Source organism: Chelonoidis abingdonii, chromosome 26 (genome assembly GCF_003597395.2).
Source record: "Chelonoidis abingdonii isolate Lonesome George chromosome 26, CheloAbing_2.0, whole genome shotgun sequence".
Classification (NCBI taxonomy): Eukaryota; Metazoa; Chordata; order Testudines; family Testudinidae; genus Chelonoidis; species Chelonoidis abingdonii.
The window spans coordinates 17,372,350-17,399,444 of NC_133794.1; the positions used below are offsets into that span (position 1 = coordinate 17,372,350).

A 27,095-nucleotide genomic window follows, 5' to 3' on the forward strand; every position below is an offset into this window, starting at 1 on the left:
GCGTGAAATGATTGTCTGCCGTCGCTTTCCCAGAGGAAGGAATGACTGACGACATTTACCCAGAACCGCCCACGACAATGATTTTTGCCCCATCAGTCACTAGGCTCTCAACCCAGAATTCTAAGGGGCGGGGGAGACTGCGGGAATTATGGGATAGCTATGGAATAACTACCCACAGTGCAACGCTCCCGAAGTTGACGCTAGCCTCGGACCATGGATGCACACCGCCGAATTCATGTGCTTAGTGTGGCCGCGTGCACTTGACTTTATACAATCTGTTTTATAAAACCGGTTTATGTAAAATCGGAATAATCCTGTAGTGTAGACGTACCCTAAAACTTCCCTTCTCAAATCCACTGACAGAGGGAGCTTTAAATACCACAATTCTGGCATCACCTCAGCTGCTACAATATCTTCTTCTGGGGCCTCCCAGGATCTCATCTTCTCCCTTCCCTCCAGCGTATCCAAATGCAGCGGCAAAGGTCATCTTCCTCTCGGTCTCCTCCTGTTTCCAGGCCCCTCACTGGTCTTGTTTGGTTCAAGGTTGTTTACTCCCATTCTGCCTAGGTGTCTCCTTGCATCTGTTTCCCACCTAGGCTCCCACTACCATTTCCCTTTGTCGTCTCTCCTCCTTTCAGCAGCTAACAGGCAGTTTGAATAAACTTTGAGTGGGAAGCTTTCCTTGGACAGTGGCACCAGAGAGGGTGTGAAAGGAGGGTTGGGACTCCAGATTTGGATAAGGGATGCAGCTCCCCTTTAACTCCCTGTGTGGGTGGGAGTGACTATTCTTGGAGGTGCAAGAGGGAGCATGAACTGTTCTAGGCTTGGTCTGGACTTAAAACTTGTACCAGCACAGCTACCTCAGTCAGGTGTGTGAAAAACCACCTCCCCCAGCCACAGACCAATGCTCACAAACTCCTCAGTGTAGATGTAGCAATGCTTACAGAAGAAGCCTTCTCTTGCGTAGCTAATATTTGGAGAGTTGGCGTTCCTGTACCAGTAGAAAGACTCCTGTGGATGTATGCTGTGTTTATGCTAAGGGAGGGGCTATGCTGGCATAGCTATGACAGCATGGGCTCTGTAGTGTACACACAGCACTAGTTTTTCACTCTGGCATTCTGTAAAAAGCAAACTTTGTGTTCTCTGAAGCCATCAGATCTGGCTGACTTCCTCTCCCACATCTGCTGAGTACAGGAAACCCATTTGTCAGCTGAGCAAAACTGCACTTTTAACTTTAAAAATATCACTAGCCGGTAAGATTTCATCGATAGCGGTAATGAATAAAGACAGTTTGTAAAGACACACTTAAAAGGAAACAATAGCTGGAGTAAAATCCCTGTCAAGAGGAAGGCCTTACCTCACTGAGTAGCTGCCTGATTTAGGGTAGGGAATTTGACTCATCAAAAAGTAATTGGTCAGTTGACCTGTCAGGCACTGGTCAAATATTCTAAAGCTGTAACTTATTGTAACACTCTCTTTTTTTTTTTTTTTTTTTTTTTTTTTGGTTAGTAAGACTTTATGGTCTCCAGTAGGCTCAGCCTTCAATACTTATGCCTAATTACAAAAAATAAGTTTAGCTATTTTAACTCAGAAAAATGCAAATTATGATGAAGTTTTAAAACATGAAAGTATGGCACCGTGGTGCAATCAGAAGGGTACGGTAGGCTGCCACCTGTTCTTGCTGGAATATTTGACTGTGGTCAAACATGTTGCCAAGCCTAGTCTCATTCTAATCTAAGATCCAAAGTATTACCATCCAAAGTATTACCTAACCAGACTGGATGAATAGGCAGCATGGTGGCATAAAATTTCATGTTGATAAATGCAAAACATGTTGAAGGAAAAATCTGAACTCCTTCACCTGGTGGGTATAAATTAGCTGCCCCCAGGAAAGGGACTTGAATGTCATTGTAGACAGTGTAGTTCTGCTCAATGTGCAGCTGCAGTCAGAAAAGCAAATAATGCATAAAGAGTAGGATAGTGAATAGTCAGAGAATATTCTAATGCCTTTATCTAGTAGGTGGTGCAGCCTCATCTGGACGCTGTGCGGTGCTGAGAACCTCATAACAGATAGGATACTGAAGAACTAGAGGGGGTTCAGAGAAGAGTATTGAGAATGATTGATGGCCTGGAAAGTTCTCCTATGAAGAGAGACTGAAAAGACTGGGCTTGTTGCCTAAAGTAATGACTGAGTGAAAAGATATATCCTCTTTTCAGCTTTGAATTTCCCACCTGTCAATTCTGCCTTGAGTCGTTGAAGCCAGGAACTCAGCAAGATTTGAAAAGGGATTGGACATTTGTACAGCTAACGATAATATCCAGAGTTGTCATTGATAACAAGTGTTGTGGAAGGGGATATTGAACCACCAGCTTCAGGTCTTTAGACAATCTTCAGCTACCAGTGACACGTGTGAGCCCTTGGTGGGGACCGATATCCCTCATCTGCTACTGCAGGATTCTCACCCACTCCTCTGCAGCATCTGGTGCTTGTCAAGATGCATCTTGGTTCTGATCCAGTCTGTCCGTCCTGTGTTCCAGTCGGAATAGCTCTAGTTAGACAAGGGGAAATGTGACATCTTTGACATTTAATAATGATATATGTTCTTATTTCTCCTTATTCCACTTTTCCAGTAATTGATGGAAGGTAGCTATGTTGAAGCAGAAGGCATAGTGTGGAGGGGAGTATGGCTTTCTCCTCAAAGATGACTCCAACTTAGTTCCTAAAACTATCAATGACAAGGAAGCTTATTGCAGTGCTCTGAGACCCCAATAGCCTAATATAACGCCACTTACGACTGCGGTCACAAACCATATGTCCTCTGTGGAGTTGTACTGTTCAGTGGAAGCTCGTAGAGTGCTCTGCTGTTGCCAGATATGATTGTCAGTCATTGCTTCTCTCCTCCAGCTCTTAATGTTCTAGCCAAAGAGGTAGTTATAGTGATTCTAGAAACCAGCTTCTGCGTCAGGTTGACTGAGATGAGATTCTAACACTCAAAAGGCTGATGGAGCTGTGTAATAGAGGCTGTGCGAGTGAGTGAAGCTTGTGTTTCTGTAGAGTGACACACTCCAATGGTAAGCTGTTGCTAGGGGCAGCGTTCACAGCTGGTTTCATCCTCTTCTGCAGCTCATCCTCTTTGGGCTCAGCAATCAGATGGTGGTGACATTCAAAGAGGAGAACACCATTGCTTTCAAACACCTGTTTCTGAAGGACTATGTGGATGGGTCAGAGGACACATATGCTGTCTATACGCAGAGGGACCTCTACGATCACATGTTCTATGCTGTGGAGAAGGTGAGAGGAGGAGCGCACTGGGGTCCTAGGAGACGTAGGTGGGCTGGGCAGGAAGCCATTGGTAGACCCCTGTGTGGGGGTATCCACGTCTGATCCACATACAAATCCACAAGATTTGTATCCACATCTGATCCGCAAACATGGTATGCAGATATCGTGGATACAAAGCGGCTATCTGCAGATTTTCAGGGCATTAGCCTTTGGGTTGAGCAGAGTGAGGGAGGAGTGGTGTGGGCTTGGACAGAGGGCTCTCCATAGCTCATAGCAGAGCATTGCTAACATGGGGGCTTTGGGGCAGGGTGGTAAAGTCTCCTCTTTCCCCAGTACCTGGCCATTCCTAACGAGACAATCGGGCGCTACGCCTACGTACATGGGGAGTGCAGCGGGAACCAGTCGGCCCTCATGCTGTGCCAGCAGTACTATCGCAAAGGGCAGATCGACCCTGCCAATGACACTTTCAACATCGACCCCAAGATCATCACAGGTAAGTAGCCCCAGGCTGCACGGTGCTTCTGGGTCCCTGGAGTGCTGTCAGGCTCCCTGATGGATCTGTCTGCTGGGCCCCATGGGCTGGTGCTTACTACTGCCCACTTAGCTGTGTGCTCACCCTGGCCTTGTGAGTATCAGGTGGTGCCCAAGCTGCATGACAGCTGAAGAGGTGGCAACAGGCATTGACTAGCTGGCAGAGTTGAGGGTTTAGTTGGGTAAGGTGGCAATGCCCTGCCAAGTGTGGGCTTGCTGTCAATGCCCCTGTCTCTACCTAGGCTTTTGTCCTACACCTCTCCATGGGGTCTTCACACACCTTGGTGGGGAAAAAGTGAGTGCCAGTGGCTTATAGCCCCAGTGGTGCCTGGGAAGGGAAGTGCACCCAAGGCCTTGCTCAGGCTAAATCCAAGGTGGTGGGTGAGCTCTCTTTTGGCAGGTGAGTTCCCTGGAGCCTTGCTGTGGCCTCTGGTCGGGGAGGGGGGGGGTGTTTGCTGGGAGTGTCTTAGGCAGGCATTGTCTGTTGCACCCAGCCTGTGATGGCTGCCCATGGCGTAGTGGGACAGATGCCATGCTAAAGTGCTCTGTAAACATGTGAGGGGTGGGTTGGCTTAGACTAGCTCAGGGGTAGGCAACCTATGCACACGTGCCAAAGGCGGCACACGAGCTGATTTTCAGTGGCGCTCACGCTGCCCAAGTCCTGGCCACCAGTCTGGGGTGTTCTGCATTTTAATTTAATTTTTAAATGAAACTTCTTAAACATTTTAAAAAACTTATTTACTTTACATACAACAATAGTTTAGTTATATATTATAGACTTAGAGAAAGAGACCTTCTAAAAACGTTAAAATGTATTACTGGCACGCGAAACCTTAAATTAGAGTGAATAAATGAAGACTTGGCACACCCCTTCTGAAAGGTTGTTGACCCCTGGACTAGCTCCTACCCCTTCTTTGAAAAGCAGGCTTAGGTCCTTGTTCTCTGCTCCTTTCTGGCTCAATCCTGGGGACAGGGCTGGTCCCTGATGGTGGCAAATGGTGCCATTGTGTGGGGGGTGGGGGGGAGCTTTCCTTGCTGCTGGAAGGTGGGGGAGGGGACAGTAGGCCCTGTTTTGGGTGCTGGCTGGGCTGCGTCTGGGCTGAGGACAGCCTCCCCTCCCTCTGCAGACTGCCTGGGTGTGGACCCCATGGAAAGGATGTCTTGGCCCCTGCAGCCTGTGGAGACACTCTCCCTGCAGTCCCACCCCAGCTACCGGAACTTCACGCTCAAGTTTCACAAGTAGGTGCCTTATCTCTCCAGGCATGTTGTGGGTGAGGTGGGGTCTTTTCTGTTACCAAGGGTAGTGCACAGCTAACTGCTGAAAACAGGAGATGCAGTCAAAGCTAGGATCGCTGGCAGTGTTACCTGGGGGAGGTGTGTCTGGAAGCAGTTTGGCTGGGACAGTGTGGGTTGAAGAGTATTGGCTCTTGCACTTACTATGGGGGTTGGCTGGGATTCCCGGTGTGGCTGGGAGGGAGTCCTTGTTTACTGCTCCAAACCAAAAGGGGCAAACAAGTTGCTGAGGACGGGAAGGGGGCTAGACTTGTTGCTGGGAAACTATTAGGGAGCCGAAAGGGGTGAAACTGAGGCAGTGGCTGGGTCTGATGCTGGTGGAGGGGAGACCTTGTTAGTTCCTGGCAGCATTACCCAGGGGGCAGTGCATGCAGCATCATGTGTGGCTTCAGCTCTTTGAAGTTTCCTGTTGTGATAATTCCAAATCTAGGGCCTTTGTAGTAGGAACGGCCTTCTTCATGAAAAGGGTCGCTGGACAGAGATGAATCAACTTCCTCAGCCAGAGGGGGAGAGTCGCTTGCTTGAGCTCAGTTCCTCAAGTACATACAGGTCTGACTTGCTTCTGTGGGCCCTGCTAAGCTGGCACCATCTCCCACCACAGTGTCACTCAGTTCCTGTCGCAGATGCCTAGTGAGGCACAGCCCCCACCCCCAAAAGCCTTATCTGAGTAGACAAGACAAACACAGGATAAGAGCGGAACAGGCATGGGGTGGGAATTGACTCTCCTAAGGTCACCAAGCAGGCCATTGGCAGAGTCCCAGGCCAGTGCTCTATCGGCTAGACCACACTTCATGCAGAATTATTACTAAGGGCTTGTCTACACTAACTGGGGGTTCAATGCACAGAGATTGATGTGTCAGTGGTCGATTTAGCAAATCTAGTGAAGACCCACTAAATTGACTGCCCATGGAGTCCTGTACTCCACCCGAACAAGAAGCGCAAGGGGAGTCGGGAGAGCGTCTCCAGTCGACATAGCGTAGTGTGGACCCCGCGGTAAGTAGATCTAAGTATGTCGACTTCAACTATGTTATTCACGTAGCTGAAGTTGCGTAACTTGTATTGATTTTCCCCCGTAGTGTAGACAAGGCCTGATGAGTGTAAGAGGCAGAAGCCCTGCAGCTGAGGGGTGAAACCGTAGGGTGCAGCAGGGACAATCTTCATATTTCTCAGTGGGGCAACCTGGGCCTGGGAGTGATGGAGAGTAAGTGAGGGACTGAAAGTGGCTAGGCTCAGTGGCAAGGTAAAGGCATGGGCCGGGGGTAAGAACTTAGGTGGGCTGGCTGGCAGGATCGTGTTGGTGGGGGGCGGGGAGGGGGAACACTGGTGGGCTGGCTGGCTGGGTCGAGTTGGTGGGTAAGTGGGTGTGAGCGGGGGAGATGTGGGTGGGCTGGTTGTTGGCACTGGGTGCTGATGGGGAGACAGATGTGCTGGCCCACTGGCTGATGGTAAGTTGGTGGGAGGGGAGACAGGTGTGGGGGCTGGCAGAGCCAAGTTGGTGTATGTGTCGGGGGGATGAAAGGTGTGGGGGCTGGCTGGCAGGGCTGAGTTTAGGAGGATACTGGGGGGCAGGCTGACTGGCAGAGCAGAAGCCTTAGTTGAGCAGAACAGTTCAGTATCCTAAAAAGCTTCTGATCTTGTTCAGTGGCTCCTAGGGACTCCTGCATATGAGCAAGGTGCTCAGCTGGGCTCTGAAATGCTGAATCAGCTTTTCTCGTTGTTCCTGTGCCCTGGATCCCTCTTTCCCCTTCCCCTTCCTCTTGCGTGGGCTCTGGGGCCTGTTTCAGCCTGTGCTAGCACAGTGGCATTGTTGCTGCATTGTCTACAAGAACTTCTGCTTCCCCAGTGGTTACTCAGCATGCTGCTAAATCTGGGGACTCAGCAGCTGAGAGACCACAGCTGCCAGGCTCTGGCCAAACTCTGGAAGACCGTGTTATAGAGACCTAGGAGCTCTGTGGTGTTGAGGATGTGTGCGGTGACCACTGTGTAATGTGAGTGAGCGCAGGGTTGGGGAGGATACCACCAGCTTGAGCTGAAAGACGTATGTCCTAGTTGTAGCAGGATGAGTCTGAAGGTGATGGCTCCCTGTTGAATTGAACTATGGGTTGGGGGGCAAGGGGGAATGCTTCCCACGCACTCACAAATGGGGGGTGGTGATGGTGGGGGGAGGCAGCTCAGAAGGTGCCCACCAGTTAAGTCCATGGCATTATTTTTAAAGGTACAGCTGCGCTGCAGCAGGGAGGTGTGACACGTGCGCTATTCAATTTAACACAATAAAAACAGCAGCATGACCACTGTGACCTGGGTGGCGGCTCAGGCTAGCTCCTGGAGCTGTATCTAGGATGTTAGCTGCGGTTGCACTAGGATGATTAGCCTCAGCCATGGTGGCCACACTGTCATTTTTAGGCACTAGCACGAGCAGAACTGGTACACATGCATCTACCGAGGCGCAAATTATACCTCCCAGCTGCAGTGTAAAGACGTTACCTTGGTTTCTGTTTCAGCTGTGTTATCTAGTGGTTGGGATGGAGCAGTGAGTCAGAATTCTGGGTTCTGCTCCTGGCTCTGACACTGCCCCCTTGAGTTCAGCTAAGTTGCTGTTTCCCCATCTGTAAAATGGACAAACGCCTGCTTCTTATGGGAGGATGGCCTGTGTAACTTCGGGCTGAAAGGGGTTGTATGGTGCTGAGTTTCTAGCTGTGAAGAGCCGTTCCGTTTTGGAGCAATGGAATGGAACGTACCACTCAGAAGCCATCCTGTTAGTCTGATCGCTGTCTCCTGCAGGCTCATTAACGTCACCATCCAGTTTAAACTGAAGGCCATCAACATCCAGACAATCATTAACAATGAGATTCCAGACTGCTACACCTTCACCATCACTGTGAGTAACCCCAGCCCAGCTCTGAGCCAGGGCTGCAGAAGGCCTGCCTGCACCAGAGAAATACATAGCCAGGACTCCCCCAAGGCTGCAGCTACCTGAGGGAAGCATGAGCGTTAGAGATGGGCAAGCCGTTAGCCTGTACTATGTTCTTCCTGGGAGACCACCCCACAGCCTGGTCGCTCTTGCTGTCAGGGAGTGCTTGCTCTTGAGCAAAGGAGTGGTCAGGCTGAATTCCTCCAAGCAACGTGCAGGTAGCTCCTTAGGCTGTGTCCCTTGGGTGGTGAGCAGCCATGACATAGGAGGAGGGAGCCAGGGAGGAGGCCAAGGTTTCTGTCTGTGGTGCAGTTCTAGTGGGAGTCTCAGGTGGAAAGCCACTGTGAAAATTGCCCTTGATCCACAGTGCTACCTGCTGACTCAAGTGACAGAAAAGTCTGCTGCCGCTCATTCTTTTTAGCCCTGCAGAAGCAGCTCAGGAGCTGGATTCCAACTGAGCCAAGAACTCTTCCCAGAGAGCCAGCGGGAGCCCAGCTGGGCTCCCTGAGCCTGTGGGGCTGCCAGGTGCACCCTCTCTGCATGGCTGCTAGCTAAGCAGGTTCTCCGTCAGAGGGTCAGTGTGAGACCCAGCTGTGCTGCTGGCACATGCTGCCCTGCAGAACAGGACTGCAATAAGGGAGAGTGAGAGTCCTGCGGTAGGAGCAGGGCTGGTGAGGACTATCCAGCCAGAGAGGTTCCTGGCCATCCCACCCCCTCCTTGCTGTGCAGTAGCAGTCTTCCTCTTCCTTCGCCAGATCACATTTGACAACAAGGCTCACAGTGGCCGGGTGAAGATCAGCCTGGACAACAAAGCTGACATTAAAGAGTGCAAGGACCCCAGCATCTATGGCAGAGGTAGGGGATGGGAAGGGCAGACACAACTGGGGGCAGTCTTCCTCTCCCCCCCCGGCGCCCCGCCCCCCCGCTAACCGGAAGGGCCATTGGTGTGACTGTGCTAGCGCTGCTGTGAACCATTAAGCCCTGTCCATTCAAGACATTCCCTTTCACAGCAAATGTGACCTTGCCTCTGGGCTGTGCCTTCCTCAGCTAGATCTCTGCCGGGGGATGATTTGGGCAGGTGGAGGGATCTGTTCAGCAGTGTTGGAGTGATCTCTAGGTGATGTGACTCAGGGCAGGTGTCCATGGAAGACTGTGCACTGCTCCTGTGATTGGAGCAGACATACTTACTCCTTACTTCCACACAACTAAAATCCTGGCTTCAGGATGGGCACTGGGTATCACCCCTGCTGTCTAGCAGGCTGATGATGGTGGCTGCTCTCTGCTGGGTGTTCTAGGCTGGTGTGGGCTCTGGGCTCTGGGCACTGCTGACTCAGTTCTCAGACCCTTGAGCGCTCAGCTCTTGTGGAGGAGCCTGTCTCCTTATCTGCTTCTCCTGTACTGGGGCTCTCCCACACTGTACTCTGGGCTCCGGTTGGCCGCCCTGGCGTTACCTTGCTGAGGAGATCCACTGTCTCTTCCAGGAGACAACACCTTCCGCATGTTCTTCGACGTGGCTGTGATCTTTGTTTGTGTGCTGTCCTTCATCCTGTGTGCCCGCTCCATCATCCGGGGCTTGATACTGCAGCATGTGAGTACTGGCCTGGCCTGCTGGGCTGAGTGCAATTAGGCGCAAACATTAGACTCTGACAGCACAGCCCCTTGCACTCCTGCAGCCTCTCAGGAACAATGGGCCTCCACCTGGGTGTAAGGCTGTGCTTGCTGCAGCAATCTCCTTTGAGGATTGGTCTCTCTGGCAGGAGGGAGGGTTCCCAGGGCATCTCCTATGAATCCCTTGGGGCACACAACTACTGAATAAGGCTGAGGGCCATGGGCATCTCTGGGGAGGGAATGACTCAGCTGTCAGAGCCTGGAACCCGCTGTCCCCCGCTGAGTTGCTCTGGAGGTGAGCAGATCATCGGACCAGTGAAGTGAGAGAAACGTGGTGATCTGACCTGGTCAAAAGGGCAAATATGAATTTTATTTTGAGCCAGATGAAAATCTCACTCTCCTGGAGCACTGGGCAGAGCTTGGAGTTTTGCTTTGTCTATTTCTCTCTCTGCAAGGGAGAGGATTCTGGGAGATGGGGGCCCTTCTGCTCCCACTGGGGCCTTCTCTGCTCAGCAGCCATGTTCTAACCCAAACATCTCCAAGGGACTCTTGGGAGCTCACCTCAGTCCCCTGCCTGTGGAGCTTTGTCCCTGCTGCGGGTCCGTCACTGCTCTCCATTCTGCTTGCAGGAGTTGGGCCATTTCTTTCAGAGACGTTACAACCAGGACGTCTGTCTGTCAGACCGCATGGAGTTTGTGAATGGCTGGTATATCCTGCTGGTGGTGAGTGATGTCCTGACAGTGTCCGGGACCATCATGAAGATCGGAATTGAGTCAAAGGTGAGGGGATGGACAGGTATCCATTCCTGTGTGTGCTCTTCCCCTCTTCCCCATGGGGCTGTGCCAGGGAACCCTCCCAGAGAATCTCTCTGGCAAAACATCTCCTCTCCACCCTGGGAATGCTGCCAGGGCAGGGGCACTGGAAGGCCACACCTTTGATCCCAGTGGGTGGCTGCTCTTCTCTTGTGGCTGGGGTGCTGGGATTCCTCCTTTCCCCTCCCTGATAGGGTTAGGGGCAAGGACCCTGCTCAGCCAGGCCAGAGGAGGAGAGGAAGGTGCTGGTTCTCTGGGAATGCACCATTTGCTCCCTGCTAGAGCTGTTAATAGCTGCAGCCTGAGGGATTTGCACCAAGGAACCAGCTCCCTAGCGGCCCCAGGGCACTCAATGGGAGTGAGTCACAAAACAGAGAGGCAGCCAATAGTCTTGCTGACAAGTGACTTTGGCTGTGGGGCTGACAACTTGCTGGGCATGGCGATCCCAGCCTAGGTGCAGATGTGGGCACTACCCAACCACCTGCCTTGGGGTCATGTTCCCTTCTAACTCCGAGCTGTTTGTAAGATCAGTGCAGTAATCATGTGGCTCTGTAGCCTCCTGAAGAGCTTGAGGCACCATTTGTCTGGTCTGTTCCCAGCAAGGAGAGAGGGACAGGGAAGGACTGACTCTGAGACTGGGTGGCTCAATAGCTGCATATGGGTGCTGGATTGCTGCTGTCCCCGTACTGTGGAGTGAGGGAATGGAGTGTTGTCCTGGTCTGCGCAGATCCATACTGGGCCCTGAGTGACAATTCCCCTCCAGTGTACAGCCCCTCCCTGCCACAGACCGTAAAAATCAGGCATAGGGGACCCAAGGCACTAGGTCCTCATGGCAGGTCTTTGTCTAGTTTAAAAGGACCCGAGTGGCTTCCTCCCTTCCCTTGGGAAACCATGCCAGGTACTTAGCCAACCCTGTCCTGATCCTGAGCCCAACTTGTCCTGGCCCTTGGCCCATCCCAAAAGGGACCCCTGCCTGGCTTAGTACTGACAGACTGTGCTGTTATCCTGGAGCCAGGCTTGGGAGTCATCAGTCTCCTCCTCTCCCCTCTGATTGGGCCTGTTGCTTTTTGCTGACCTGCCTTCTCCTCGCTGCCTCCTGAGAGCACAAGATGTCATGCCTGGCAGTGCTGGAGCTGCCTGGTGAGGGACTGTCACCTCCCCACTCCAGATGCTGCGAGGTCTTTACTGATGCAGCCCTTTTCCAATCCATCATGTTCCAAATGCATAATGGGATGCATGCTGCCCTCAGCGTCTTGTATTGCTGCTCCACCTGCCGGTAGCTGTCAGCTGGGTTCTGCTCCCCTGGCTGTAATGGATTCATAGATTCCAAGGGCAGAAGGGACCATTGTGATCATGTGGTCTGGCACAGGCCAGAGAACTTCCCCAGAGCAGAGCTCTTAGAAAAACATCCAATCTTGAATTAAAAATTGCCAATGATGGAGAAACAGCCACAATCCTTGGTGGAATGGTGGTGAGTGATGGGTAGTCTGGGACACTAAGCACCGACGCTCATGTTAATGATGGGAGGTACATTTGCTGTGAGGGGCGGGGCCGGGGCTGCCTGATGTGTCTGTGTGTCTCTGTCTGCAGAACTTGGCCAGCTATGATGTGTGCAGCATCCTTCTGGGCACCTCCACTCTCCTAGTCTGGGTCGGGGTCATCCGCTACCTCAGCTTCTTCCAGAAATACAATGTGAGTGATGCCTGCGTGCAGATGCATACAGCATGTAGCGAGAGAGCTCTGTCCCAGTGAGTGGCAACACTGCCCGAGGTGCTATATTCTGCTCGAAGTGAATGCCTGGGCAGACTTTGCCCCCTCAACCCTGACCTACAGCATGCCACTGCATCTCCTACCCCTGGCTCTTCTCTCCCAGCTGTGCCGATGCCCTCAGTCCTGACTTGCAGCCATGCCCCTGTGATTCCAAATGGCGTGCACCCTTCCCCCAACTCTGCCAGTACCCCTCAGTGCTGATGTGCAACCCCCCGCTATTCCAGCCCTGCTCTCTCAGCAAACAAAAATGGAGCAATTCATTGGTAACCTGTTGTACTAGCTAATGCTCTGTCCACTCCACATAAGTGCTTCGAAAGGATGGGACTTCCAGTGCTCCAAGAATCATTTTGCAGCCTGATGGTTCGCCCTGATACTCTGTTTCATTGCCCTGTGATATCATGCCATTGCACCTGCTCCTCTTCCTGGGCCACCTAAAAACCCCTCCTCCCATGGGTTGACATGTCCCTCCCATTTCTAGGAGCAGCCTCTGCCACAGCAGACACTGGGATCTCCCCAACTATGCACACTCAGCTCCCTGAACCTTTCCTGTGGAGGATCGCTGCTGGCCTGGGGACAGGACTCAGTCCCAAGTGCTGTTTCTGCAGGAAAGTTTCTGGCAAGACTTAGCCTCCCTGCTCCATGACTTGATGCCGCTGCACGTTCAGCACAGAGTAGCTGTGGCCTTGCTGGCTGCCATGCAACGCTGCAGGCCTCTGTTGCATCTGCTGCCTCCTTTCCCAGACCTTTGTGCAATTATTATTGCTCCCATCTGATCTCTGTGTGGTGACTGATCCCATCATCCCTTGGGGATACCCAGCTCTATCATGGTGTCCCCTTTGGCGTTGCCTGCTGACGCTGGGTGCCCTGGTGGAGAGTCCCTGCACTATTAGTGTTTCACAATCGCATCTGTCTCCCCCAGATTCTCATAGTGACCATGAGGGTCGCCCTCCCCAACGTGATCCGCTTCTGCTGCTGTGTTGCTGTCATTTACCTGGGCTACTGCTTCTGTGGGTGGATCGTACTGGGCCCATACCATGTCAAGGTACCGCTGTGCCGTGTCAGAATTGATTGGGGAGACAAGGTCTGCTGCTGGGAGTGTTGGGGGCACTGTACCAACTGGGGGGTCAGACTGTGTAGCTAGGAGCATGGGGGGAATGTACCATGTTGTGGGGTCCGGAGAGGGACTAGGTCTGGCTAGGGGCATTGGGGAGGGGACTGTACCGTGTTGGCAGGGGGGAGGGGCAGGTCTGGGTGGCTAGTAGCATAAGGGAGGCAGGTCAGTGTGTCTAGGGGCATTGAGGAGGGGACTGTATCATGTTGGGGGGCCAGGTCTGTGTGGCAGGGGACACTGGAGTCATACCTTTGCTTGGGTGGAATTCCAAGTCCCTAGCCCAAGCCAGAGATCCCAGAGCCTTGGAGTATCCCACTGTGCTGATGGTAGGTCTGCCCTGTAAAATGGCGGCAACCCTCCAAACACTGCCCTGCATTAGGGGAGAACAGAGCCAGTCTCGATCCCCATCCCAGTCCCTTCAGTGGGGGGAGATCCATAAGGAACCTCCCAGTGGAAACAAAATTCAGGGGACATCGCAGCCCTTCCCCCAACCCAGCTGGCATCGGCCTCTCCTTGTGCCATGGGTAGCAGCAGCGAGGAATCACCCTCTGTCCTATTGCACTGGTTAGTGCAGCATAGGGTCTGGAGCTGGTGACGCTGCTACAACAGAACCTCTGGCCCATGGCTTGGCTCTGCCAGAGTCTCTGCTCCTGGTCAGGCAGCACCAAGCAGCGGGTGGTGAGAGAGGCATGAGGCAAGCAGGAAATGGAGCCCTCGGGGGCCTGCTCCTGTTCCTGTTGCTACCCTGCTGGGGGATGTTGGCTAATTCCTTCCCCTCTCTGCATCCGTTTGGGAAAGGGGGCTAATGGCTGGATAGAGCTTAGGGCCCTTTGCTATGAAGGGGGATGATCTGTGTTGGTGGTAGCTCTGCTGCCACTGAGCCTAGATGGTCACGCAGTGCTGCTCCAGCTCCCCATGTGGCTTTGCTCCAGGGTTTGCCTGGCCATACCTGTACTCAGGGGCTTGGCTCTCTCTGCCTTATGTGCAGTTTCGCACCCTCTCAATGGTGTCCGAATGCCTCTTCTCCCTCATCAACGGGGATGATATGTTCGTGACCTTTGCTGAGATGCAACAGAACAGCTACCTGGTGTGGCTCTTCAGCCAGCTTTACCTCTATACCTTCATCAGCCTCTTCATCTACATGGTGCTCAGCCTCTTCATTGCACTCATCACCGGCTCCTATGAGACCATCAAGGTCAGTCTGGGTAGTGCTGTCTTCCATGGGCTGCAGGCTTGTCAGGGCCCGAGAGCCATGTCCAACCTGCATGAAATGGACCTTGTCTCAGGTTCCCTCAGCCACCTCCATCTTTGGGTGAAGCACGGCATATTGGGACGCGACACCCTTCCAGCAGGGAGTATTGTGAACTCCATGGGCTGCCCTTTAAGACATCCATCTGACGAAGTGGGTATTCACCCACAAAAGCTCATGCTCCAAAACGTCTGTTAGTCTATAAGGTGCCACAGGATTCTCTGCTGCTTTTACAGATCCAGACTAACACGGCTACCCCTCTGATACCTTTAAGAATGGTACCAACAGTGGGCTATTACCCAATGACAGGCGCGTGGGGTAGGACATGCCCACTCCCCTTGGTCTGGCTGCAGCTGGCAGTCATTGCCTGGGGACATGGTTTGGAGACATTGCCTGAGACCATAAACACTTGTGTGCCTGAGCCAGCCTGTTCCCAGTACGACCCACGGGCTCCACCAATTTAAATTTGAAGTGGCACCACCGCTGGTTCCTCCGGCCTGAGCACGTGTGGCAGTGCTGCCAGTGCCCTGTTGCTGCCAGCCTTCTGAGGGCTATGGGGAAGCGGAGTGAGGGCCCTGGAGCCTGCCATCATGGGTACTGAGTTGGGAAGTCCCCTCTGGGGAGGCTTTGGCTTATCTTCAGTTCTGTGGAACTTTTCCTTCTAGGCCTGGACAGAGCTGTCTCTAGGGTACAGCAAATAGGTGCGACTGCCACAGGCCCCATGCTTTGGGGGGCCCCTGTGCTCCATATGTGTGCTCCATACTCTGGGGGTGCTCACCCCCCACTGGCAGCTAAGCTCTCCCTTCCCCTCCTCAGCACCTCTCACCTGCTGGTGGCCCTGCTGATCTTTCCTCCTCCTCCCTTCCAGAGCCTCCTTTCCGCTTCCAACAGCTGTTTCGCTGTGTCCCGGTTGTCTCTGGGAGGGAGGGGGAGAAGTGGGGACTGGGTGCACTTGAGGGAAGGGCGGGAAGAGGTGGAGTGGAATGGGGTTTGAGGGAAGGGGTGGAATGGGGGTGGGAGGCTGATTTTGTGCTGGGCCTTGCACCCCCACAGGACAGCCCTGGGCCTGGAACATGGGCAGCATAGGGCAAGCTTTCCCTAGGCTGCACTGGGACATGGCAGGGCTGCCTGTGAGGTGAGGGAATTGTTTCTGGCCCATCAGATCCTTGGCCTCTGCTAAGATCATCAAGGTCTCTGCTAGGCCATGGTCAAGACTCCAGCATGCTCACACAGGCCCTGACCAGCCCTCAGAGCCATTAGTGCCCTGGACTGGCTCCCCCTCCCAGTGTCCCCAAGAGCTTCCTTGCTGCTGCGAGGAGGTAGGAGCCTCTGGAGGGGGGTTATCAGTCCAGGCTTGGTGGGCAGGCAGCCTGACTCCTTTCTGTCCATTTCTGCAGCACCAATGTGAGGGTGATGTGCCCATCACACAGCTCCACATGTATATTGCCGAATGCAAAGACAGCCCAGGGTCTGGCAAGTTCCGCCGTGAGAGCACCTCTTCCTGCTCGGTTTTCTGCTGCTGCGAGCGGTACGTATGCAGGGCGGGAGCCAATATGCTCCCAGGGCTGGACCCAGCAGGATGGGCTGGACCACTCTGCTCTAACCCCATTCCAGTAATTCTCTAGGATCAGAGCTGGGGGTGGCTGTTAGGATGGGGGGTGGTCCCCATGTACTAAGCAGATAAGTGAACTGCACGTTGTAACCTGGTCAGTAGAAAGAGCTTTAGAACACGCTTATAGATTAAACAGTAGTAAGTTACCAGGACTGGCTGGTGTTCTCCCAAGGGTTCTGAAGGAACTCAAATGTGAAATTCAATTCAGCGTTACTAACGGTGGAATATAATCTATCACTGAAACAAGCCTCTGTTTGAGATGATTGGAAGGTAGCTAATGTAACGCCGATTTCTAAAAAAAGGTTTACTGGCCAGGATCACTTCTGGAGCTTAACTTCAGCACTGGGCAAGTTGGTAGAAACAGTGGTAAAGAACAGAATTATCTGACACACACAGGAACATGATGTGTTGAGAAAGAGCCAGCATGGCATTTGTAAATAGTGAGGCATGACTATGAGGGGTCAGCAAGCATGTGAATAAGGGCAAGCCAGTGGATAGTGTCTTTCTGAAAATCCAAGGTCCTACCAATGGCTCTGAAGGGACTAAGACGCTATGGGAAAACTGGTAGGCGACCTCACAGATCAGTCACTGGTTAGATGATAGGAAGCCAAGTGTGGGAATAAATGGTCAGTTTTCAAAATGGAGAGAGTTAAACAACTGGGTCCCCCAAGGATCTGTACTGGAACCTGTGGTGTTTAACATATTCATTAAAGATCTGGAAAAGACGTTGAATAGTGAAGTGGCAAAGTTTGCAGATGATACAACATTATTCAAGATAGATAAATCCAAAGTAATTGGCTAGAAAAAATTATCCCAACTACATCTATATAATGATGGGTTCAAGAAACTTCAGCTCAGTGCACAGCAGCAGGCAGAAGAGCTAACAGTGGTAGGAATTATTAGGAAAGGAATAGAAAATAAGATCGAAGATGATATCCACTATATAAATCCAAGATGTGCCCACACCTTGAATACTGTGTCCAGTTCTGATTGCCCGATCTGAAAAAGGGTATAGTGGAACTGGAAAAGGTTCAGAGAAGGGCAACAGAGATAATAAAGACTATGGAATGGCTTGAATGCAAGGAGAGCCTAAAAAGATTAGGGCTATGCAGCTTATAAAAGATGATGAAGGGGAGATATGATAAAGATCTGTAAAACCATGAATGGTGTGGAAAAAGTGGAGAAGTATAGCAGGGGACTGTGGGTTGAGACTGAGGGGCACTGGCAGAGATGGGATAGCAGGGGGCTGTGGGTCAGGACTTGGGGGGGACCAGGAAGCCTGTAATCTTAACAAAGGTATTAGTCCTTTGCTTTCATGAGCTCCATGTCAAACTACTGGCAGGAGCATACTTAGAGCCTAGAGATGTAGGGCTCAAGAGCTGCCTCCCCCCAACTGTTCCCTAGGACTTGGGATGGAAAGGGACATCTGGACAGATTGTTCTGTCTGGGTATAAAAGGTCCTCCTCAAACATCAGGCTAAACAGCAGCCAGGTCAGTAACTAGCAACCTGCTGAAGAAGCTCCTGGCCCAGCTGTTTCTCTGCAGCAGGCATCACTGCATGGGGAAGTCGTCAGCGCAAAATGCTGTGCAGATCAGCTCCTGCTTGAGCTGTGCAGCAGGGAACAGGCTGGTGGGAGGGACATGATGCTTCCAGATGTTGCAACTGTTTGTTTATGGTGCAGGTCAGTCCTCATGCAGCTCTGAGCTCCGCTGTGCTACATGGCAGCCTCACGGCCAGCTCTGTCCTGGGGCTGGATTCCCTCTGCCATCAGCATGCCCGCTGGTGCGTGTGCCAGAGGCCAGCCTCTGGCTGGGGCTGCACTGCTCACACAGTGTCCTCTGCTCACCCTGCAGGGCTCCACTGCAGGACAACACACTGGTGGTGAATTGACAACGCAGCTGCGGGAGAGCCTGATGTGTGTACCTGTGCGGGAGAGCGCTGTCTGCTGTACTGCTGGGGAACTGAGCCTGTACATGGAACTGCCTGGAGGGGACTGGTCATGGGGACAGTCCCAGCCCTGTGACCGCACCCATTGGCAGCTGTCTCCCTGGCTGGACTCCAGGGACTGGTAGCAGGAGTGGGGCTGTGTGGCCCCCAAGCAGAGACATGGGTGAGCTCTGTCCACCAAGATGAACCCTGGATCTGCTGAGTCAGCCCTTAGCCTATAGCACCAGCTGGGCTCTGCTTTCGTATGTGCTGGCCACATGGGCTGGAACCTTGGGCCACAGCTTTTATGTAGCACATATTTTATTTACCTTCTGGCTTTTACCAGGCTGTGTGATCCGGGGGGGCGGAGGGGAGAGGAAAAGGGCTGAGGACCCCCCCCTTTGTCACCGCCTTGGTTTGAGGGGGGGGGGAGGGGAAATGGCGTGACTCTTCACATGGAGCCATGCAAAAATGGAACCTGAATGAGATGAGCACTGCAGTGATGCCAGCACTCCTGTCCCGTGGCAGTGCCATCCCTCAGCAGAACCCTCCCTTGTCCCTTGCACCCTGGGGCCCAGCAGCAACTGTTGAGTTTGTGTAGCGGAAGGAGTTCCCCTGATGGAGCCCTTCCTCCCTTAGGCAGGGAAAGCGCAGCTTTGCAGTGGGCTAGGAGAGTTCGGGAAAGATGCTGCTCTTGAGGACCCCTCACCTCCCAGTTGAGAACTGGTGCCATCCTAGGGGCTGTGTTCTGGGTACTCTGTCATTCTGCATCTTGCTTTTTCCAGTCCCTGCTCTCTTCTGACTGCTGACCTGTCTGCTGCGGAGATGCCCCACTGAGAGCATCACTGAGTTGCACTGTGCTGGGTGCTGTCAGCAGTCTGGACACTTGATAGGCTGGGTTTAGTTTTGAAGGTGTTTTTAAAATGTTTTCAAGCTGCCTCTTCCCCCCTACCCCCAAATGCCATGCCTGGGGGGGAAGATGGGGAGGGGAGGGTTGGGCCCTTCCTGCTGCTTCAGGATGTTTAAAAAAACCTTTTGGGCCTTTATTTTTTGTCTACATTTGTTAACTTCAGAAACAGTCTGCTCTCCCCTGTTCCTACTGGAGGTTTCCTTGGAGGAACAGAGAGTTGGGAGGGGGATATGGCTTCTGCCTGCTGATGAGGGAGGGCATGCTGGGCTGGCGCCTTGCACAGACCTCTTCCACCTTGAGTGTCTGGCAAAGCCTTGGCCTGGTCTACACTGGGGGTGGGATCGATCTAAGATATGCAACTTCAGCTATGAGAATAGTGTAGGTGAAGTAGACGTATCTTAGATTGACTTAGAATCACTTACTTCGCATCCTTGTGGTGCGGGATCGACAGCCGCCGCTCCCCTGTCGACTCCGTTTCCACCTCTCGCCCTGGTGGAGTTCCAGAGTCGACAGGGAGTGCGTTCGGGGATCTATGTATCGTTTCTAGAGGAGATGCGATACATCGATCCCTGATGGATCGATCACTACCCGCTGATCTGGTGGGTAGTGTAGACGTACCCTAGGGTTCTGCACCAATCCCTTCCTTTCCCAAGGGCTCTTGCTCTCTGATGTCACAATTCTGCTATACCCCAAGCCCTTCAGAATCCTCCAGTGCAGAGAAGACGGGAGCCTTGGTTTCTGATGGAAATGCATATAGGAAAGGACAGGTTCTTTCCGTGCCAGCAGCAGCATAGCCCCAGGGCCCTTTTCCAGTCACCTTGCAGTTCTAATACTTTTAAAATCATGTGTTTTTAGGACTCACTGCCTCTCCTGTGCGTTGTTTGCAGCCGGGCAGTAGTGTGTGTGCTGAGAGTGGCTGCTGGCTAAGCCTCTGTGGAGTCAGATCTTTCCCCCTGGGCCTTAGAGGGGTGTGGCCAGCATCCACACCCAGGGAATAACTCTGAATCCTTAAGGTCTTGGCCTGCTCTTTGTTCTAAATCCCCCTCATGTTGCCAGGGTCTCTAACATCCCCACAACTGGCAGCAGAACTTGCCTCCCCTGCACACAGCCTCTTCACTCTGTTTGGCTTGTGCTGTTAACTGGTGAGCACCTGGGCCAGGCAGTGCAGCTGCCCCTCCCCAGAGGGCTGGCAAACAAAGGAAAGTGGACTAGGAGACCTTCCCTTCCCCACCCACTCTCTGGGGTGCAGCCAGCTCTGGTGTGAAGACTCCTAACAGCTGCAGGTACAAAACAGGCAGATGGAAAGGTACAATATGAAGGGGATGGCAGTGGCGGTGATGTGTAGTGCACACATAGTTACATGCTGTAGTGAAAAGTGAGCCGTGTCCACACTGGGTGTAGCTACACATCAATGAAAGGCTATGATGGGGGAGGCCGAGCCTTTCCCTGCAGCTGGAGACTTTTCCTGCAGTGGAGGAAGGGCAACAACAGCAGGACATTACCCTGCGAAAAACAGCCGTGTAGATAGGGAGGCACAGCTTGGGTGAGTAGAGCTGTGTGGGCTATCTATCTGAGTACATACCCACCCCCTTCAGGTGTGTCTGCCCACCTAAGCCTTGCCTCACAGTCTACACTGTTTATAGCCACGTGAAGGAGGCTACACGCTGCTGAGAGATTGGGGCAACGTAGACATATCTCTAATGGTTTTAAGCAGCCTCTGTTCCTTTAAGGACATGTAGCTAAAAGCACAGTGGGGGGAGATTGTGCCTCTGGTACCCAGCGAGAGCCGCCATAATCTATACCTGGGCACAGGGACCAGATCTCCTTAGGCTTAGTGCCCCCCATCTCCCCTGCAACATTGTTCAGCTTGTGCTCCAGGCCCTGGCTGCCTGTTATTGGTGCCAGAAAGTCAGGTCTGCCACCTGCCTTGTGCACTGGGCACTCACTGGCCTGCTGTGTGGAGAATGAGCTATGGGCCAGCCCTCCATTCCCAGCAACAAATGGAGCTTGTGTCCTATACAGACTGGGAAGGCCCCCAGGGCTGGGTGTGCTGGAGCCCAGCAGGAGTACCTGTGAAACAGGGAGTGGACAAATTGGTAGCATCAGGGCTGTCTTGGGACAGACTTGGCAGCATCCTGCCTCCACCTCCTGTGAAATCACAAGCCTGTCCACCACACTGCATTCACTTACAGCCTGGAACTCTGCAGGAAAGGGTTTCCAGCAGGGTCAGGGCTGTGGGATGGCAGCAGCACTAGAAGCATTTAAATCTTCCTCTGGCAGAGCCCCTCACATAAGAAGCTGGTACCTCAGGCTTTGGAGGGTGTTCACTTTATGGTGTTGAGGTCCGTGTAGCCCTGCTTTGGAGCTGGCCTGCAGCCCCTCTCCCTGGTCAGGGCTGTTAGTGCTGGTGATGTCAATAGTACCTGCAGGTTCAAGCAGGTCCTTGGGCTGCTGAATGCCCAATATGAATCCCCATGAAGATGAGTGTGGCTGGGAGCCAGCCCTGGTATTGGTAGTTCAGATTGAAGCACAATTCTTTGACAGACACAATCAGACTGTTGCCCAAACCCTGGTCAGCTCACACTGCAGCAGGCAGCTGGTTTCCTAGAGGCCTCCCTGCCTGTTGGCTTCTCCCAGCAATGCCATTTGTGCAGCATCTCAAGTGGCTTCCCCTCCCCCCTTGCTTAGGGTGTGGCGCTCTTCCTATTGACTGGCAGGAGGCCGAGTGGCTTGTACATGTTTTGTTTGGCTTGGAGCATTGCCACCTGTGCTCAGCTCCTGGTGTCCCAGGGTTGCAGTGGCTCTGTCCACACTCTGAAAACCCTGCACCCTGGACTGTGGGCGCTAGACCCAGGCTGCATGGAAGAAAAAGTAAGAGGGGTCTCAGGGCTGGGCCTCCTTTCCCATGTGCATGCGCTGACCATTGCTGCTCTGCTGGGAGCAGAGTTAAGCTGACAGGAGCACTTTTGAACAGCTCCACTGGCCTTCCACTATAGTGTCTATTCCCCCCTGCTGAAGAGCCTGGTGCACAGCTAGCCTAGGCCCTAGCCACTGCTACCTGTAATCTGTGGTCTCTGTGGCGGGCAGAGGCCTGTGCTGCTGGAGCTGGCTGAAGGGGCTGTTTATATTGCTCTGGATGTGTTGTCTCATGGGCTGTTGGACAGGACAGGTCAAGGGCATGTTTTGTAACAACAGAAGCAACTGTTCCCCTCTGGAAGCTGGCACAGTGACAGCTCAGCATTATTACAGTGTCCCCTCTCCCTCTTGGAAAGCTCCACTGAATACCTGCCTTCTGCAGCCTGTGCTGTCCCTCTGCTGTCTGCATGGGCCACTGCTGTTGGGGAGGAAGGGGGCCCTGTCTCTTCTAGCAAGCCCCTTGCATTCAGCCCTCTCAGTAGCTCCACAGTGCTGTCTGCCCCCTCAGTGTAGTGGGTGCATGTGTCAAACCTCTTCACACCACTCTGTGTGGCTAGCACGTGGCCCTGCTAATAGTGCCAGCAGCTGAGCCTGGGTCTGTGTTCATCTGTAAAGGATGCACCTGTCATAGCCCTGCTCGAGGGCCAGGACTGCTGTGCTGGGGACAAATTTTTGCCATGCGTGTCTCCCCTACACCCCCCAAGCACAGGGGCTGTCAGTATCTGCATTGCTCCTGGGGTGATGAGCTTATTACAAGCATCTTTGCACTGATGAGTTGGTGCTGGGGGAAGACAATGATGAGGCATCTTTCAGTGCTCCAGCTACAGAAAATGATCTTGCCTGCTGCCTGCCTGTCTGTTCATGCAGCGCTTTCCTCCAGGCGTTGGCAGCACTGCTAATTTGTGACTTTAGTGTGAGCCTTGTGATATTTGGTGTGACTCCCCCCTCCCCTCCTTAAACTCACAGCATCATGTGCTGTCAGGAGAATCTCAGCTTTTGTTTTAAAGAGTTTCTAGCCTTCCTGGTTGTGGAGAAAAAGCCTAAAGGCTCAGAGACCAGCCTGTTTTGTGAAAAACCCTAAGTCAGAACCCTCTTGATGTGGGGGGACAGACTGATGATTTTTGAAGGTGTCTGTGTGTTGGTGAGGAAGGAGGCCACACTGGGTTGGGAATGGACCTTTTCATTAGTACATCACTACAAACTCTATGAAGCTCTATCAAGCACCTATGTTTTGGAGTGTCACTTACTGCTGACCTTTCACCTGCTTTCCTGGTGATGTGGGACTAGAATGCTGTGTGCCACAGACATGCACAGGCACACTGGGGGGGCTGTAGAGCTGTCACCACACTACACCCTAGAGCCAGATAGGGCTGTTTGGCAGCTATTGTAATGCTGCTGCTACTACACAAACTCTGCCCAGTGGCTGAAGCCTTCAGGTGTGCAAGGATGCACCTGCCTATGGACCTCTCACTTTTGGCAAGATGTTTGTTTGGAGTGGGCTGTGAAAGCTAAAGCAGCCCTTGTACTTCTGTTCGTGGCGGTGGGCAACACTAAGGCTGTGGGATTGGTGTAAAGAGTGCAGCAGGATAGTCACTGGCAACTGATAAATAAAGGCAATCTTGGAGAAGTGGCTGTGTTCTCTGGTGGGGATGTGCAGCTGCCTTGTTTCTTAAGGGCAAATTGCACCAATTTTGGCTTCAGGGAGAAGTGAGTTGTCTTTTTTTAACCTCCCCTTACATAACTTAAAATCATGGGTGCGGCTAGGTAAGTTCTGTGGTGCCCTGAAGCACTGTGTAGAGGCCAACAGCACAGCCCACAGTACTCATGGCAGTAATAAAGTGGTATCTGCTGTCCAGGACATATTTACAGCCAGTGTGCATCACTGTCTGTCTACGCTAAACTGCCTTGTGCAACCCAGTACGTGATCATCTATGACTGTGCAGGTTGTGTGTGAGGCATGAAAAATAGTCCTTTGTCACCACAGTGATTTTTGTTTGTGTCCCTCAACTTCTGGATCATACAAGGCTTGTCTGATAAGGTCCCCTGTCCCTGAACATGTCAGTATAGGCATGTGGAAGCCTGGAGGTTTGTTGAGGGTGCTGGCTCTGGGACAGGTCATGACCCCCTTATGTAGGAAGCCTTGGGGACAAAGCCACTCAGGACAAGACACCCCTTTGGCAACAAAGTAATAGCTACAGCCTGAGGGTAGTGACTAAAGAAGAGTTGCAGATCAGTGGATAGTCACCTGAACATGCGCTCCCTGTGTGCTACTCTGGCCCAAAGGGCTAATACAATCCTGAGATGCATAAATAGGGGCCTTTTAAGTAGGAGTAGACTGGATATTTTATGTTTGGATTTGGCAGTGGGGTGACTGCTGATGGAATGTTGTGGCTGGTTCTGGTGTCTGCAATTTAAGAAGGATGCTGATAAATTGGAGAAGGGAAGAGAAGAGCCATGAGAATGATTAAAGGATTAGAGAACATGCTATTGATCAAGCTCCTTGAGTCTATTTATCTTAACAAACGAATAAGAGGTGATATGATTCCAGTCTGTAAGTACCTATATGGGGAACAATTATTTAATAAGGAGCTCTTAAGTCTAGCAAACAAAGCTATACCATGCTAAAATGGCTGGAAGTTGAAGTTAGACAAATTCAGGCAGCACATAAGCTAATTTTTTTTACACTTAACAGTAATAATCATTGGAACAATTTACCAAGGGTGCGGAGGATTCTCCATCACTAGCAGTTGTTAAATCAAGGTTGGATGTTTTTCTTCAAGAGCTGCTGTAAGAATTTTTTTGCAAAAGTTCTCTGTGCCATACAAGACATCAAACTAGATGATCAAAGGGGTCCTTTTTGGCCTTGGAATATATAAAAAGGAAGCCCCTGTGCCCAGTCTGATTTTCCTTTGGCCTGCTCCCAAACTACCTGGTTGCAGGCTCCAGCGAGGGCCAGAAGTGGAAGGAATTTACTGAGCCCACGACCAGCACTGTGTCCCAGCTACTTCATGCAGGGCCCTGTTCCAAAAAGCCAGCCAGGCATTCGCCTTCACTAGTGTGTCCTCTCTCAAAGCATCCACCCCCCCCCCCCCGGCCGCAACTGAGCAACTCACAGCAAGGCTCTGGGACAGTAGGTGTTCATTTCCATCGAGGGGGTCTCAGGAGCCCTCCTAGCTATTGTGTTGCGTGGGGGGGAGGGGGAAGGTTTTCGGCAATCTCTTTCTCCGCACCCCCCCCCCCCCCTGCTGAGCAGCCCCAGGGTGGTAGGAGAACAAGATGCACAGCAGGCTGATTACCCTTCCCCCAGAAGTTTGGTGCTTAGGGCAACTGCTTCTGCCACCTAGAGAAATGGCCCTGTGCAGCTGCTAGGAGCTGGGCCAGTGTGAGTAGGCCAAAGTGACACATCATAGAGCATTTGGTGCAATGCCAGATGGGCAAAGCCCTTTCTCCCCCCACCCCGCATATGCCCGGGGCCTGCTACTCTCCCAGAGCAACTCCCTTTGTTCCCCAGAGTCTGCTGCCCCCTGTGTGTGTGTGGGGGGGGGGTGGAGATGGGGCTGCTCCTCCCCCTTGAATTTGCCACCCCCTTAGTCTACTGCCCCCTCGGGGAGCCAGATGGCCAGTTTTCAACAGAAACACCCACTCGAAAAGGGACTCTGGTGGGGACCACTGACCAAACCGTTAAAAATCTGGTTGGCAGTGCAGTGGGGACCTGGGGCTAAGGCAGGCTCCCTATGTGCCCTGGCTCTGCGCGACTCCTGGAAGCGGCTGCCAGGTCCCTGTGGCTTCTAGGCGCTGGGGTGGCCAGGGATGCTCCGTGCGCTGCCCTTGCCTTGAGTACTAGCTCCGCAGCTCCCATTGGCCAGGGACTGTGACCATTAGGAGCTGTGGGGGGCAATGCCTGTGGGCGCGAAGGCAGCATACACCGTGCAAAGCTGCCTGGCTGCCCGCGCACCTAGAGGCTGTGGACACATGGCTGCCGCTTCCTCAGAGCTGTGGCATGTGTCCCTGGGACCCTGCACTCCCCCCAGCCTGGAGCCCCTTCCTGCTCCCCAAGCCACTCATCTCCCCAGCCCAGCCAAGGGGAGTGGCGGCAGCAGGAGGGATGGAGCACGCAGGGGTCGGGAGGAGGCGCAGGGAAGGGCTGTGAGGTTTTCTATGATGAGAAAGTTGACACCCCCTCCCTTCCCCCCAGTCTACCACTCCCGAGCCCGTCTGGGCTTTGCCGCCAGGCTCCCCCAAGCCTCCCTTGCCTCACTCAAGATGGAGGCGGGTGCGGGCTGTTTCGTTTCACGTTGCCCTGACGTCACCAAGATACGCCTCTGCGCGCACAAGATGGCGGCCGCATTCGGGCGGCTCTACACTAGAGGGGATCGGCCTGGGATATGGCACTTCAGCTACCAGAATAGCGCAGCTGAAGTGGACATGTCTTAGGTCGACTTGCCGTGCGTCCTCGGAACGCGGGGTCGACTGCCACCGCTCTCCCGTCGACTCCGCTTCCGCCTCGCTGCGGTGGAGGCAGAGCTGTCCAGGATCGATTTAGACGCGACACATCGCTCCCCGATAGATCGATCGCTGCCCACCGATCCGGATCGGCGGATAGTGTAGACGTACCCTTGGACTCTCTTAAGATGGCGGCCGCAACACAACTGTCGCGGTGTCAATGACACATGGCTGCGCCGCGGGTGCTGGGCGGGAGGCGGCGAAAGAGGGAGAGTTTAAAGGGACCATGTACTAACGACTGCGGAGACGAGCCGGGCAGGAGGCTGCAGCGAGGCCGCTGAGGTAGGGGCGGGTACCCAGTGTGCGATCCTGAGGGAGCTGCTTCTAGGGCGCTGAGGGGGTGGGTATGTGGCTGGCAGGGCAGACGGAGGCAGTGTGTAGGGTGGGTGTGGAGGGAGGGGCTGTGGTCAGGGTATGTGGCTGGCAGCGCAGGTGGGGGCAGTGTGTAGGGTGGGTGTGGGGGGAGGGGCTGTGGTCAGGGTGGGGTTGGTATGTGTCTGGCAGCGCAGGTGGGGGCAGTGTGTAGGGTGAGTGTCTGGGAGAGGGGCTGTGGTGGGGTCAGGGTGGAGTGGGTATATGTCTGGCAGCGCAGGAGGGGACAGTGTGTAGGGTGGATGTGGGGGGAGGGGGCTGTGGTGGGGTCAGGGTGGGGTGGGTAT

General features: G+C 53.2%; 2 protein-coding genes across 18 annotated transcripts in view; both read left to right on the top strand.

Annotated features, from left to right (window-relative positions):
* The window catches only part of MCOLN1 (mucolipin TRP cation channel 1), a 30,415-nt gene extending 6,855 nt beyond the window's left edge, over positions 1-23,560 (top strand). For 2 of the 3 annotated variants that reach the window (XM_032768395.2, XM_032768396.2), the window contains exons 3-14: positions 3,125-3,292; positions 3,617-3,776; positions 4,942-5,053; positions 7,889-7,985; positions 8,774-8,873; positions 9,500-9,606; positions 10,256-10,405; positions 12,029-12,130; positions 13,128-13,250; positions 14,308-14,514; positions 15,966-16,096; positions 18,035-23,560. In XM_032768395.2, coding sequence (XP_032624286.1) covers positions 3,125-3,292; positions 3,617-3,776; positions 4,942-5,053; positions 7,889-7,985; positions 8,774-8,873; positions 9,500-9,606; positions 10,256-10,405; positions 12,029-12,130; positions 13,128-13,250; positions 14,308-14,514; positions 15,966-16,096; positions 18,035-18,071 — 1,494 coding nt within the window. In that variant the 3' untranslated portion in view covers positions 18,072-23,560. Of the gene's footprint in view, positions 1-3,124; positions 3,293-3,616; positions 3,777-4,941; positions 5,054-7,888; positions 7,986-8,773; positions 8,874-9,499; positions 9,607-10,255; positions 10,406-12,028; positions 12,131-13,127; positions 13,251-14,251; positions 14,515-15,965; positions 16,097-18,034 lie in introns of those variants that run through there. The other variant, XM_075061052.1, reaches the window with a different exon arrangement.
* A 2,961-nt stretch (positions 23,561-26,521) lies between these two features.
* Positions 26,522-27,095, top strand: part of PNPLA6 (patatin like domain 6, lysophospholipase) — a 66,852-nt gene continuing 66,278 nt past the window's right edge. For 14 of the 15 annotated variants that reach the window (XM_032768381.2, XM_032768383.2, XM_032768388.2 and 11 more), the window contains exon 1: positions 26,522-26,718. The gene's annotated coding sequence lies outside the window, so the exon portion shown is untranslated. The remainder of the gene's footprint in view (positions 26,719-27,095) is intronic. The other variant, XM_032768391.2, reaches the window with a different exon arrangement.